General features: G+C 32.8%; 1 protein-coding gene across 1 annotated transcript; it reads right to left on the reverse strand.

Annotated features, from left to right (window-relative positions):
* Nucleotides 1-2080: 2080 nt before the first annotated feature.
* LOC132043685 (receptor-like protein EIX2) lies at nt 2081-5217 on the reverse strand. Its single transcript, XM_059434150.1, has one exon. It carries the CDS (start codon nt 5215-5217, stop codon nt 2224-2226), a length of 2994 nt encoding a protein of 997 aa, XP_059290133.1. The 3' UTR covers nt 2081-2223.
* Between the last annotated feature and the right edge of the window lie 7503 nt (nt 5218-12720).

Genomic DNA, 12720 nt, shown 5'->3' on the forward strand with positions numbered 1-12720 from the left:
ATAGTCTCAATAGCCTTAGAAAATGATTTGAAAATGAGTAATTAATGTGAAGGGTAAAATAAGAAGAAGAAAAATTTCTTTTTCTTGATATGTTAACGTGGACAAGTAAAAATAAAGGGAGGGAGTGACTTTTATCTCCGGTTTCCTTCTTTGTCAATACTTTACTTATTTTATGTGTATACATGTGAAGAGAATAAATATTCAGCAAGAACGTGAAAAGTCAAAAATGAACAAGTAAAAATATACGGAGAAAATAAATATGTGTTGGAGAATTAAAATTGAAGTGCATACGTGTCTTGAACGCTTATATATAATATAAAAGATAATAGATATTGGCAAGACACATGTTTCAAAGTACTTACACGTGTTTTCATGGAAATGAATAAAGTTCAACCAATCTATCCGAAGACATTTACAATAATACCTCGGTTTGTACCATTTTGTGCTGCACATGGTACAACTTTTGCAGCTGTGTTCGTCCTCCTTTCCCATTTATATATAATAGAATTTTTTAAATTAATTTACTATTTTTTTAATTAGTTTTGCTTTTAAAAAATCCAAAATATACAACAATGGAATCACAATATTAATTTTCCCTCATATTCTTACTAATTTGCATTTATAAAATGTATTACTTTATATTTTCATTTCAGAATTAAAATTTGGTGATTTACGATATAACATATATCTTTCTAATTTTGATTTATTTGTAACAATTCTTTTTATGTATAATTGTTAATATAAAAAAATTATAATGTAACTATTTTACCCTTTATTAACATATTTTTTAATTAATTTAATAAAAGTATTTTATTAGTTTTGCTTTTAAAAAATCTAATATATACAACAATGGTTGTTATATTTGGATCTGAACAGTTAGTTAATTGAGATGGATATCAACTTGTCGGTATACATATAAGATATTAAAGAATTTAAAAGAAAACATCTAGAATCAAAATATTAATTTTCCCTCATATTCTTACTAATTTTCTTTTTCACATCGATAAACAACTTTCATTATCATGAAAATGAGAAATTTTTAAAAGTTATTTACAAAATACAAACCTTAAAGAGGCTAATTAAAGTGAATAAATATGTTCGGCCCGTGCATCGCACGGACATATTTTGCTAGTCAAGAAAGAAAGTGAAAAGAAATATGTAATGTATCAATGAATGTAGCAAATAATACACCAAAATAAAAGTTGTTCTTGAACTTTTTTTAAAAAAAAAATATTTCTAAGGAAAAAATAGCAAATATCATTCGTATGAATCAGTAATCTCCAGGTAGCCGATTTGCGGTTTTAACCCAGGGATTTACATATTTTTTTCACATGATCAACTTTACATTGCACTTTCAAGAGAAATATCAATGTCTACAACAAGAGCCTTGTCATGACAGCAACCAAAATGGATGAAAGGAATATACATTAGAAATATGGTTTATTAGGAATCATTAGGTGAAATACGTTCAATTACATGTTTGTACCTCATAAAGCAAAATAAGATAAAAATGTATCTAATTAAACTTTGATTGTTAATCTTCATTGGTTCAGACAATATTTAATCATCTTGACATCGACAAATAAGTCTTTACAGAAAATTGTACTTTTTCATGCAAGTAGAATTATTTATTCATAGTTAAATTACTTAATAAAATCTTAAAAACATAATTACCGGACTTATTGGTCAAAGAAAGAATTATCCTCCAAAAAAAACTCCAAATGCTTAGCAACAGATGCATCGTTTACAAACAGTTATAGTTCCCTGTGAAGGGATGTGACTGTTGAATGAATGCTTTCTTTTTTCTGCTATTATTTTCACTAATATATATTGCTATGGCCGAACATCTGCGCTTCAATTCTGGTTTACAAGAGGCAAAAAAGATAGGTATGTTTCCATCTTTTCTATGCTATTCCTTGCTTTTCTTTTTCCTTTTATTAAGATAGTAGTAGTAGTTTCTCAGAGGATAACACAAACGTAAGTTTCAATCCCATCAAAATATCTTCTCTTTTATTTTCCTCTGTAAATATTTTACTATCTTATTTTAGCAAACAAGACAAACATTTAGGTAGCATTGTATTACACTTTGTCATATACAAAAGTAGGTAATGCATGCTATACTGAAATAAAAACATCAAACATAACAGACTGACAGAGGCAAACTCCTAGAGCTCCACTTATTGAATACCTTGCTAAAGTTGACAAACATTTTTAAACATTCTCCTAGGTCTTTTTTCTACACGTTAAATATCCTAACATTTTATGCCGAAAACTCCATGACCATTCGTCTAACTCCACAATGCATGTCTCTATAAATCTGAAATAAGAAATTCTCCATATTTTCTTGATGACCAAAGTGCCAAAAAATACCCAGAAGCCAACCAAGTATCCCAGACCAACAACAGCAAAGAACCATATTTTCTCAAGTTTATCTTCATCATCTGTTTCTTCTTCATCATCCGCTCCACTATGAGAAGTTGTAGTCCCATCATCAAAACACTTTTTCAAAGGAGGACCACAAAGCGCATCATTTCCTTGGAAAATTGTTGGATCAACTTTGGTTTGGAACTGTGTGCTAGTGGGAATTCTTCCTGACAAGTCGTTATAAGACAAGTTCAAGTGTGTCAAAAAGTCTAAAGTAGTTATGCTTGGTGGAATAGGACCTGACAGTTGATTTATTGAAAGATCTAAGGTTTCAATCCATCGCAAATTTCCAATATCCGTTGGTATTTTTCCTGTCAAATGGTTCCTGGACAAGTTCAAGGTTCCAAGTTTGTATAAACTTGTTATCTGTACTGGGATTTCTCCAGATAAATTATTGCTCGAGAGGTCGATGCTATTTACTAGGTAAAGGATATTATCATAATAAAGTATTCTTCCTTTTGCGTCAAGTTTCAATGTCCCTTGATATCGTCCAGCTTCTGTATCGGTTAGCTCAACCTTGAAGGCTTCCAAATTGCCAAAACAGGACGGGATAGAACCAGATAAGTTGTTTTCTGAAAGTTCCAGTATGTGAAGACCTGAAAGGCTACACATGTTTAAAGGAATGGGACCAGAAAACCTATTATTCCCTACACTAAGGATTAACAGTGATCTCATTGTTTCCCCTAGCCAAGCTGGGATTAAACCTGACAACTCATTATTACTAAGATCAATGCTAATCATTCTTGTGCAATTTCTAAAACTCGAAGGCAAATCTCCAGAGAGATTGTTGCCTGAGAGTCTTAAGAACATTAGATAAGAGAGAGAACCTAGTGAGCCTGGAATTTGGCCGGATAGATGGTTCTCTGACATATCTATATAATAAAGATATATTAGCTTACCCCAAAAATCAGGAAACTGTCCGATAAGTTGGTTATTATTAAGGGCTAAAGTAGTCAACTGATGCATATCACCCACGCACAAGGGTATGGTGCCATTTAGATTGTTCTTGGAGATGTCCAAATCAGTTAAATTGAGAAGTGCTTCACAAATGTTGACAGGAATAGGTCCTGAAAACAAGTTATCCCTCAGATACAATGTTGTAACATTAGAAGACCATAGTGGGAGAGGTCCCTCGAAGCGATTGGTGCTTAAATCCACATTGGCTAGAAAGTTGAACTGGAATTTGTTGGGAACTTTCCCTGTCAAGCTGTTTTCAGCCATGTTTAGATTATCAAGCTTCAAATCCAACTCTACAAACCAATCCGGTACAGCATCTGAAATCCCTGAGGTGGTGAATATTATGCTGGTGAGCTCATTCTGATCCTTCAGCCAATGTGGGAATTTGGGGCCTAATTGGCACGACTGAATGGTCAAGAATGTCAGCTTGAATGGAGGAGTCCAATTTGGGCTGATGTTGAATGCCAAGGTAATATTTTTACCATGTGTCATGCCAACTGAAAATTCTTGCAAGTTAGAAAGATTCAGTAAATGGACTTCTGTGACAATACCGTCCCACATATTATCAGAGATGTCCAACGAGACCAACGACGTGAGCTGCCCGATATTAGGGGTGAGGTTCCCACTCATTTTGTTGGATGTGAGGTAGAGTGCCTCCAATGAAGATAAGTTCCCTATAGTTTCAGGTATTGTGCCTGTCAGTGAGTTGTACCTCAGTTGAAGAATTTTTAGCTTCCTTAAGTAGCCTAATGTATCAGGAAGATTTCCAGTCAATTTATTGTAACTCAAGTCCAATGTCTCCAAGTTGTTGCTTTGGCATTCAGATAAGGCATTGATGAAATCAGTAAGGTCTCCAGCGATGCTGTTGTAGGAGAGGATCAAAGTCTTCAAATTGCATAGTTTCCCCAAGCTTCTCTTGAGTGTCCCATTGGTAACATAGTTGGAAGATAGATCAAGATATTCAAGGGAAGTGAGATTTGCAAACTCATCAGGCAGTTCACTAAAGATATTGTTGGAGTTTAAGTCCAGATGCAGGAGGTTACTAAGTTTGAATATCCATCGAGGGAAAATACTTGAGTTGAAAGCATTGTTGGAAAGATCAAGTACCAAAAGGGAAGTAAGATTTAGAGATGGAAGAGAAGATGGAAGGTTTAGAAGTTGACATTGAGGCAAATGCAACTCCAAGAGAGAAGGAAGATGATCATTGATTGTTTGAAGCCAAGAATTAGTGGCTTTGCTAAGATCTGAACCTCCCAAATTTAAATGTTCAAGAAAAGAAAGTCCTTTTAGCCATTCAAGATCATTCTCAGCTGGATTTTCAGAGTACATACTCAAATCAAGAACTTGCAAATTTGAGAGATTTCCGAGAAATGGAGATACTGAACCCGAAAACGATGCCCTAGAAAGATTGAGATACCTCAATTTTTCAAGGTTACCGATGAATTCAGGTACTTTAATTCCTCCAAAATCGTTCATGCTCAAGTCTAAGTATGTCAATTTTTGTAAATCAAGTAAAGATGGATTAATCTCACCTCCCAATTCGTTGTTTGTTGAAAATGTGTTTCTCAGGTCAAGCTTTACCACGTTTCCTGTCTTGTCGTCACAACTTACACCAATCCATTGACAGCAATTTTCTTGATCAGTCCAAGAAGATAGCCTGCCTGAATGATCTCTAAGATTTTCTTTAAATTTAAGCAGTGCTTTCTTCTCTGTTTCAATGCAAGTGCTCACTTTAGAGGTGCCAGCAGAGCAAACAAAGTGATAGTCTATGCAAGTGAAATAGAAAAGATGATAAAACAATATGAGAAAGATAAATTGAAATGAGTTGCTCCCCATGTTTTCTTGGTATGAATGAGCTAGGAATAAAAACTTTGCCATTTATAGGTATAGAAGTAGCTAAAATCTAACCTAGTCATTTGATGTATTTGACTTTTTAACTTTGACAACAGAAGAATTTGGAAGTTCATTCACCCAGGAAACAATCTCATTCTAAGTACGTGATACTTTTGAAAATAACATTAAATTATAGCTCCATGATTGTGAAAGAAATCTTAGTTAATTTTAGTGATAGCATCAACATACTACTCTGACCATAATGTGCTCTACCATTAAAGCAAACCACACCCGTTATTTGTCATTGCATATAACATATCCCATATATGACTCTGCCCGTAATGTGTTCTAGCACTAAATCAAACCTCACTCGTTCTTTGTCATTGCATATAACATATTCCGCATATGACTGACAGTAATGTGCTCTACCACTAAAGCAAACCGCACGCATTATTTGTCATTGAATATAACATATTCTGTAAACGACTCTGACCACAATAGAATTCGAAGGTTGAAAATGCAAATTGTAATATACAAAGTATTTCATAAAGTTAATGGCAATATTATAGGGGATATATTGCAGGCTTCCATACAAAAAGAATTTATGCAACAATTTTACTAATTGCAAGTAGCAACTTAGCCGCCACCCTTGTCAACTCATTTTCTGGTTTACAAATTGATTATAAATAATACTCCACATTTTTGTTTCTTCCATAAATCATTCACACAAATTAAGGAGAAATAGTCAGCTTTGTTTGATAAAGACTACTAGTAATTATTATTATATCCTATAAGTCATTGATATATGATGGTGTTTCCACATTCAAATGTATGGTCAATAGTTCTTAGGGTGCTTGTTTAGGATGATGTCAAATATCTAGAGGATTCTAAATGATTAGTCCTTCATTACTCGTCACTTTTTTTTCTATAGTCATAGTAATTACCATTTCTTAATATGGTCAAAAAAAGGTAATGTATGAGTTCTTGAATCGAGCCGACTGTAATTTAAAATTTAGAGTCGACTGGATAGCAGTTTATACACTAGTCATAACCCCATGATTCTTGCATGCCTCTGCGAGGGTCGAGGTTGGAAATTTTGGGGAGATACGAATTTAAAAAGTGAATTCTGGGGTCGATCAATTCAACTTGATCCTGTTGGTTCCCTTAACTTGAAGTTTGATGATGTAGAAGTTTTTCAGTTGAGCAAAGTTTGTGTATTACACTGAAAAGTCTGCAACTCCTTTTGTCATGCTTGCTGAACTGTTAACTGAATTTGTCAGATTGCAACTTCCATCTACAACATCATTATTGAAAAACTCTATTGTGACCACTATGGTATGATGTATATCCGAGGGAATCTAGATTACTCCTGCAAGCTAAAATTTATGGGGGCATTCTATTGTGGAAAGAAATCCTCACCAGGTGCAGCATCTCCACCTTATAAGTACTCCTTCCGTCCGAAAAAGATTGTCATGATTCGGATTACGATGGTTAAACTAACTAATTTTCGGTGTGACTTCGGATATAGAATCTTTAATTTTTTTGAAATAAAAATTACATATTTAGAAACAACATAATAAGTACTATAAGTCACAATAGTTTACAATTCAAAATTTTTAGCAAGTAATTGAAAAAATTATGGTCAAAGAAAATATCCCTTTGACTGTCCAAATAGTAATTAAGACAATCTTTTTGGGACAGAGAGAGTACTTGATGTTCTTCCCTCACTATTGCATTCCATTTAATAATTGGTCAAGTGATGATATTCTGTTGAAAGGTAATATCTAAAGCGTATAATCTTTTTTTTGGAGATCTTGGTTAGAAAATGCTGCATTACTTTCTTAATGCTATCTCACTTTCATAATGCTGCATTACTTTCTTAATGCTATCTCGCTTTAGCATTCACCAGGCCTCCATCAGATAGTGTTAAAAGGGTTCAAACAGCCCAGTTTTTGTAGTACTCCCTATTCTGTGTGCTTTCTGTGTTGGGTTTATGTAAAAATTAGGTCCAACCACTATTCTCACTCTTTCTTGCCCCATAGTTGACACAAATTTAGATGCGCTCTTCAAAATTTTACTCCGAATTCTCCTTTTTTGAACTTTACAAGTACTTTTTCTGAAATTTGGATATAGTTACATGACTAAGATGGAATAGAACTATATCAACAATTCTTTTTCCATTTTCTTTTTTCTTCCTTTATTCTGTTCATTTTTTCAAACATTAATACATGACTGCCTCTTCAGCCCTACTTGGTGATACACTGTGATGAAATAGTACAGTTTCAAATTGAGCGCCCTCCTTTTCTTTCTAGACCATCCTAAAATAGAGTGGTTTTTCAAAGAGGGGGAGTTTCACACTACCTTATATAATGCAAGAATTCATATGGCTCTTAACTTAACTTTCCTTTCCTATTTGTTACAAATGAAAAAGTTACCTTGACACCACATTTTTACTCATTAAGCACTCATTATTCCGACTTCATACACATGCCAAGTCAAGCATAATTTTTTGTTTTGAATGGACAAAGAATTTAAGTTTCTTGCGCTGATTTTAGCAAATAAGGTAAACATTTAGATAGCATAAATAAGGTAAACATTTAGATAGCATTGTATTTCACTTTTTCATATAGAAAAGTAAGTAATGTGTGCTGTATTGAAATTAGAACATAAAATATGTCAGAATGGCAGATGCAAACCCCTAAGCTCCACTTACTGAATACCTTGGTGAAGTTACATTTTTCAACATTCTCCTAAGTGTTTCTTCTGCACGTTAAATATCCTAACATTTTATGCAGAAAGTTCCATGACCATTCGTCCAACTCCAAAATGCATGTCTCTATAAATCTGAAATAAGCAATTCTCCATCTTTTTTTGATGACCAAAGTGACAAAAAATGCCCAGAAGCCAACCAAGTATCCCAGACCAACAACAGCAAAGAACCATATTTTCTCAAGTTTATCTTCATCATCTGTTTCTCCTCCGTAAGGTCTCCACTGATGCTGTTGTAGGAGAGGATCAAAGTCACCAAATTGCATAGTGTACCCAAGCTTTTCTTCAGTGGCCCGTTATACCATAGTTAGACGATACATCAAGATATTCAAGGGAACGAGCTTTGCAAACTCATCTGGCAGTTCACTATAGATATTATTAAAGTCAAGATACACAAGGTTGTTAAGACTGAAGAGCCATTGAGGGAAAATACTCGAGTTGAAAGCATTGTTGGAAAGATTCAAGTACCAAAAGGGAAGTAAGATTTAGAGAAGGGAGAGAAGATGGAAGGTTTAAAAGTTGACACTGAGGCAAATGCAATTCCAAGAGAGAAGGAATATGATTATTAATTGTTTGAAGCCAAGAATTAGTAGCTTTGCTAAGATCGGAACCTCCCAAATTCAAATGTTCCAAAAAAGAAAGTCCTCTTAGCCATTCAAGATCATTATCAGCTGGCTTTTCAGAGTACATATTCAAATCAAGAACTTGCAAATTTGAGAGGTTTCCAAGAAATGGAGATACTGAACCAGAAAAAGATGCTCCAGAAAGATAGAGATACCTCAATTCTTCGAGGGTACCGATGAATTCAGGTACTTTGATTCCTCCAAAATTGTTCATGCTCAAGTCTAAGTATCTCGACTTTTGTAAATCAAGTAAAGATGGATTAATCTCACCTCCCAATCCATTGTTTGTTGAAAATTGGTTTCTCAGGTCAAGCTTTACGACGTTTCTGGTCTTGTTGTCACAGCTTACACCCAGCCATTGACAGCAATTTTCTTGATCAGTCCAAGAAGATAGCCTACCTGAAGGATCTGTGAGAACTTCTTTAAGGTTTAGCAATGCTTTCTTCCCTTTTTCAATGCAAGTGCCAGCAGAGGAAACAAAGTGAGAGTCTATGCAAGTGAAACAGAAAAGTTGAGATAACAATATGAGAAAGATAAATTGAAATGAGTTGCTCCCCATATTTTCTTGTTATGAATGAACTAGGAATGAGAACTTTGTGATTTATACGTGTAGAATTATTATCAAAATAAAATTAATAAAAATAGGTATAGAAGTTGCTAAAATCTAAACTAGTCAATTGAAGGATTAGACTTTTTGACTTTGAAAACAAAGACTATGGTAGTTCATTCTCCTAGGAAAGAGTCTCATTCTAAGTACGAGATAATTTGGAGATTAACATTAAACTATGGGACCTTAAACAATAGCTTCATGATTGTAAAAGAAATCTTAGTGATTACATCAACATACGACTGTGACCGTAATGTGCTCTTCCGCTAAAACAAACCTCTTTATACTCAGTATAAATAATTATTTGAGCAAAAAAGCCATTGAGTATAACATATTTTACATACGACTAAAACACCCCCGATGGCCAAGTCCCCAAACTAGCACTTCAAGACTCCCTAAACTTGACAAAATGGGTTTTAATTCATCCCCCCGCCACGTGGCACAGTGTAGTCAGAAGCTACAACTTTGACGGGTGCCACGCTTTTTTTTTTTTTAAAGAAAAATCAATTTTGGAAAATTCATAAAAAAAAGTATAAATTTTTAAAATCAGAAAAAACTAATTTTTTTTTTAAAATGTGGAAAACCCTTCTTTTTTTTTTAATAAATGACCGAATTTTTTATTAAAAAATTTGGAACTTCTTCAAACTTTAAAGGCTTTGTTTTGTTTAAAAAAAAAAAAAAAAAAAAACTTTTTTCACTTAATATGTATAAATAATGTATCTAGATTTAAAAACTAATCTAATTTTCAGGGATTTTTTTTTAAAAAAAATGGGTTTTCTACATTTTTTTAAAAAAAATAATTTTTCCAGTTCTTTTTAAAGAAGTGTCTTAAAGGAATCATGAAAATCTGGATTTTTTATAAACTCATTTTTTATAAAAAAAAAACAGATATTTTAATTAAAACTCGTAGTTTTTTTCAGCTTTTTTTTTTTTTTAAATAATACTTAAAATAAAATTTTTGGATAAAAAAAATTAGTTTTACATTCAAAACAATGTTGACCGTGGATAAAATTCGTATGTTGAAAATGCAAATTGTAATATGCAAAGCGGTATGTCATAATTGATAAAATTAATGTGAATATTATAGGGGATATATTGTAGGCCGCCATACAAAAATAATTAAAGCAAAAGTTTACTAATTGCAAGTAGCAACTTAGGCGGGTGCACCCTTGTCATTAACAAGTTGTCAACTCAGTTGTTTAATTTACCTAGATTCCTGGATTATATACAACACTTTATTTTTCTTCAATAAATCATTCACACAAAATAAGGAGAAATAGTCAGCTTTGTTTGATAAAGACTAGTAATTATAGTATCTAATTAGCAAATTAATAGATGATGGAGCTTCCACATTCAATTGTATGGTCAATAGATGTTAGGGTGCTTATTTTAAGATGGTGCCCAATATCTAGAGGATTCAAAATAATTAGTCCTGCAGTAATCGTCACTTTGTTAATTCTGGAGTCATAATAGTACCATATTTTACTACTTTGAAAGCTAATCTAATATGAGCGAAAAATAGGTAAAGTATGAGTTCTTGAATAGAGCCCATTTTCACATTTTCAATAAGAGGGAAAAGAACACAATTAGTCGTGGGTAACTTTTTGGTAAGCTATCTTTGAATAACTACTTTGCATCACTAAGATATAAAGTTTGATTCTCATCCGAAAAAAAAAAAAAAAATAGAAGTAGCTTATCTATGGAATAACGACTTTGCATCACTAAGATGTAAAGTTTGATTCTCATCCGATCAAACTAAAAAAATAAAATCCTTTAGAAGTAGCTTATCTATGGAATAACGACTTTGCATCACTAAGATGTAAAGTTTGATTCTTATCCGATCAAACCAAAAAAAAAAAAAAACCTTTAGAAGTAGCTTATCGATGGGATAATGACTTTGCATCACTAAGATGTAAAGTTCGATTCTCATCCTATCAGACGAAAGAAGTCGATTCTAATTACTAATAGTTGTTGAAATAGATGTATCTTTTAGTGCTATTTAGAGTGCAATAGTTATGATAATCAAAGTTTTATGGATGTATTGTAAGAAGAGTTTTTCTCCTATGAATAATTAAAATATCAACGATCATTTCATTCGAGGCACTAAATTGTATTTTGGATGTTACATGAATCTCTAAAAGCCCACATGAAGTTGCCCACACGAAGTTTGGGCTTTGGTTGGGCTATATACATGGCTGGACAACTATGTGATTGAGCCCAATATGCTTGTTCTTTCTCTATGTCCAACCTAACATGCTGTATCCTGTAGATACTGAACAAAATTGATCAGTTTATTAAACCTAAAAGATCTTCAAGCAATGCTCACAAAATAGTAAGGAATTGCCGAAATTTACAATGTTTTAAAGTTTAGATGTCTCGGAATCAAACTGACATGTGAAGTTTCATGGTCACGTCTGAAATTTAAACTGTCAAACTCTAACTTCATATGTTAGGTCTGGAGTTTGAATGCAGTTCAAAAATCTAGACCTCATGTCTAAAGTTTTGGTTTTGATAGTTCAAACTACAGACCATTGGATATAAAGTCAGGCTTTGCGAAGAGAAAGCAACAGTAGCAGTAACATGAACGGTCTAAAGTTTGCCAAATTGGTTATACTTCAAATAGTTATTAAAATTTGGATATGTTTTAAATAAGGGTGCTAAGAGCGGCTCGCCGAGTACCATTTCTATCCGAAAATGTTACTCCCTCGGGAGCTTGCCTCAATCTTATTCATTATCATTTGATTGGTCACAAAATTTAAAATATTATATTTGACTTATATAAGTAGATTATTACTAGTAAGAAATAATAATTGAAAAGTTAGTAAATAGCGAAGACATCACATCCAGATTTAAAGAAAGTTTTATAGAAATAGGATCTTGTTATAATTTAGAATGTTTTAAAGTAGAACAGTATTATTATTGAGAATTTGATAAAGTTTTCATTCATTGATCAACAATACATAATTAGATACTACCACTGGAGAAATATATTTTTTAAGACAAAAAAAGAATTGTGGAAAATTGATTTGAGATGGCTTGGAAAACAAGTTCTACTTTGGATTTCATAACTATTCCACCGAAAGTTCCATGAATTTTCTAAAAAGCATTAAATTTTTGTGAAGCACATTTGTCAACATTTTTTATTTTTTTCTGACCACCTAACTTTAAACTTTTTTTTAATTCACTTTTGTCAGAAGTATACTGCTACCCATAATGTTCGTATGAAATTTCTTTACCATTTCTCAGATAGAACCTACAAATTTACCACGTGAGAATAAATATAATTTGTTATTTTAGTATATAGAGTTTTCTACACTATCGTTCAGTAACTTTGAGTGTATTAGCACCAGACCAATTAAAAATATAATAACAAAATTTGGTTTGGAATATATAGTTAGGTTCTCTTTGTCCTTAATTAAAGTTCTAGAGTATGAAGGGCGGAGCTATATTATTAAGTACCGGTTTGCACGACCTTAATAGCATTTTACTTATCCTATATTTTTCTTA

Source organism: Lycium ferocissimum, unplaced genomic scaffold (genome assembly GCF_029784015.1).
Source record: "Lycium ferocissimum isolate CSIRO_LF1 unplaced genomic scaffold, AGI_CSIRO_Lferr_CH_V1 ctg2710, whole genome shotgun sequence".
Lineage (NCBI taxonomy): Eukaryota > Viridiplantae > Streptophyta > Magnoliopsida > Solanales > Solanaceae > Lycium > Lycium ferocissimum.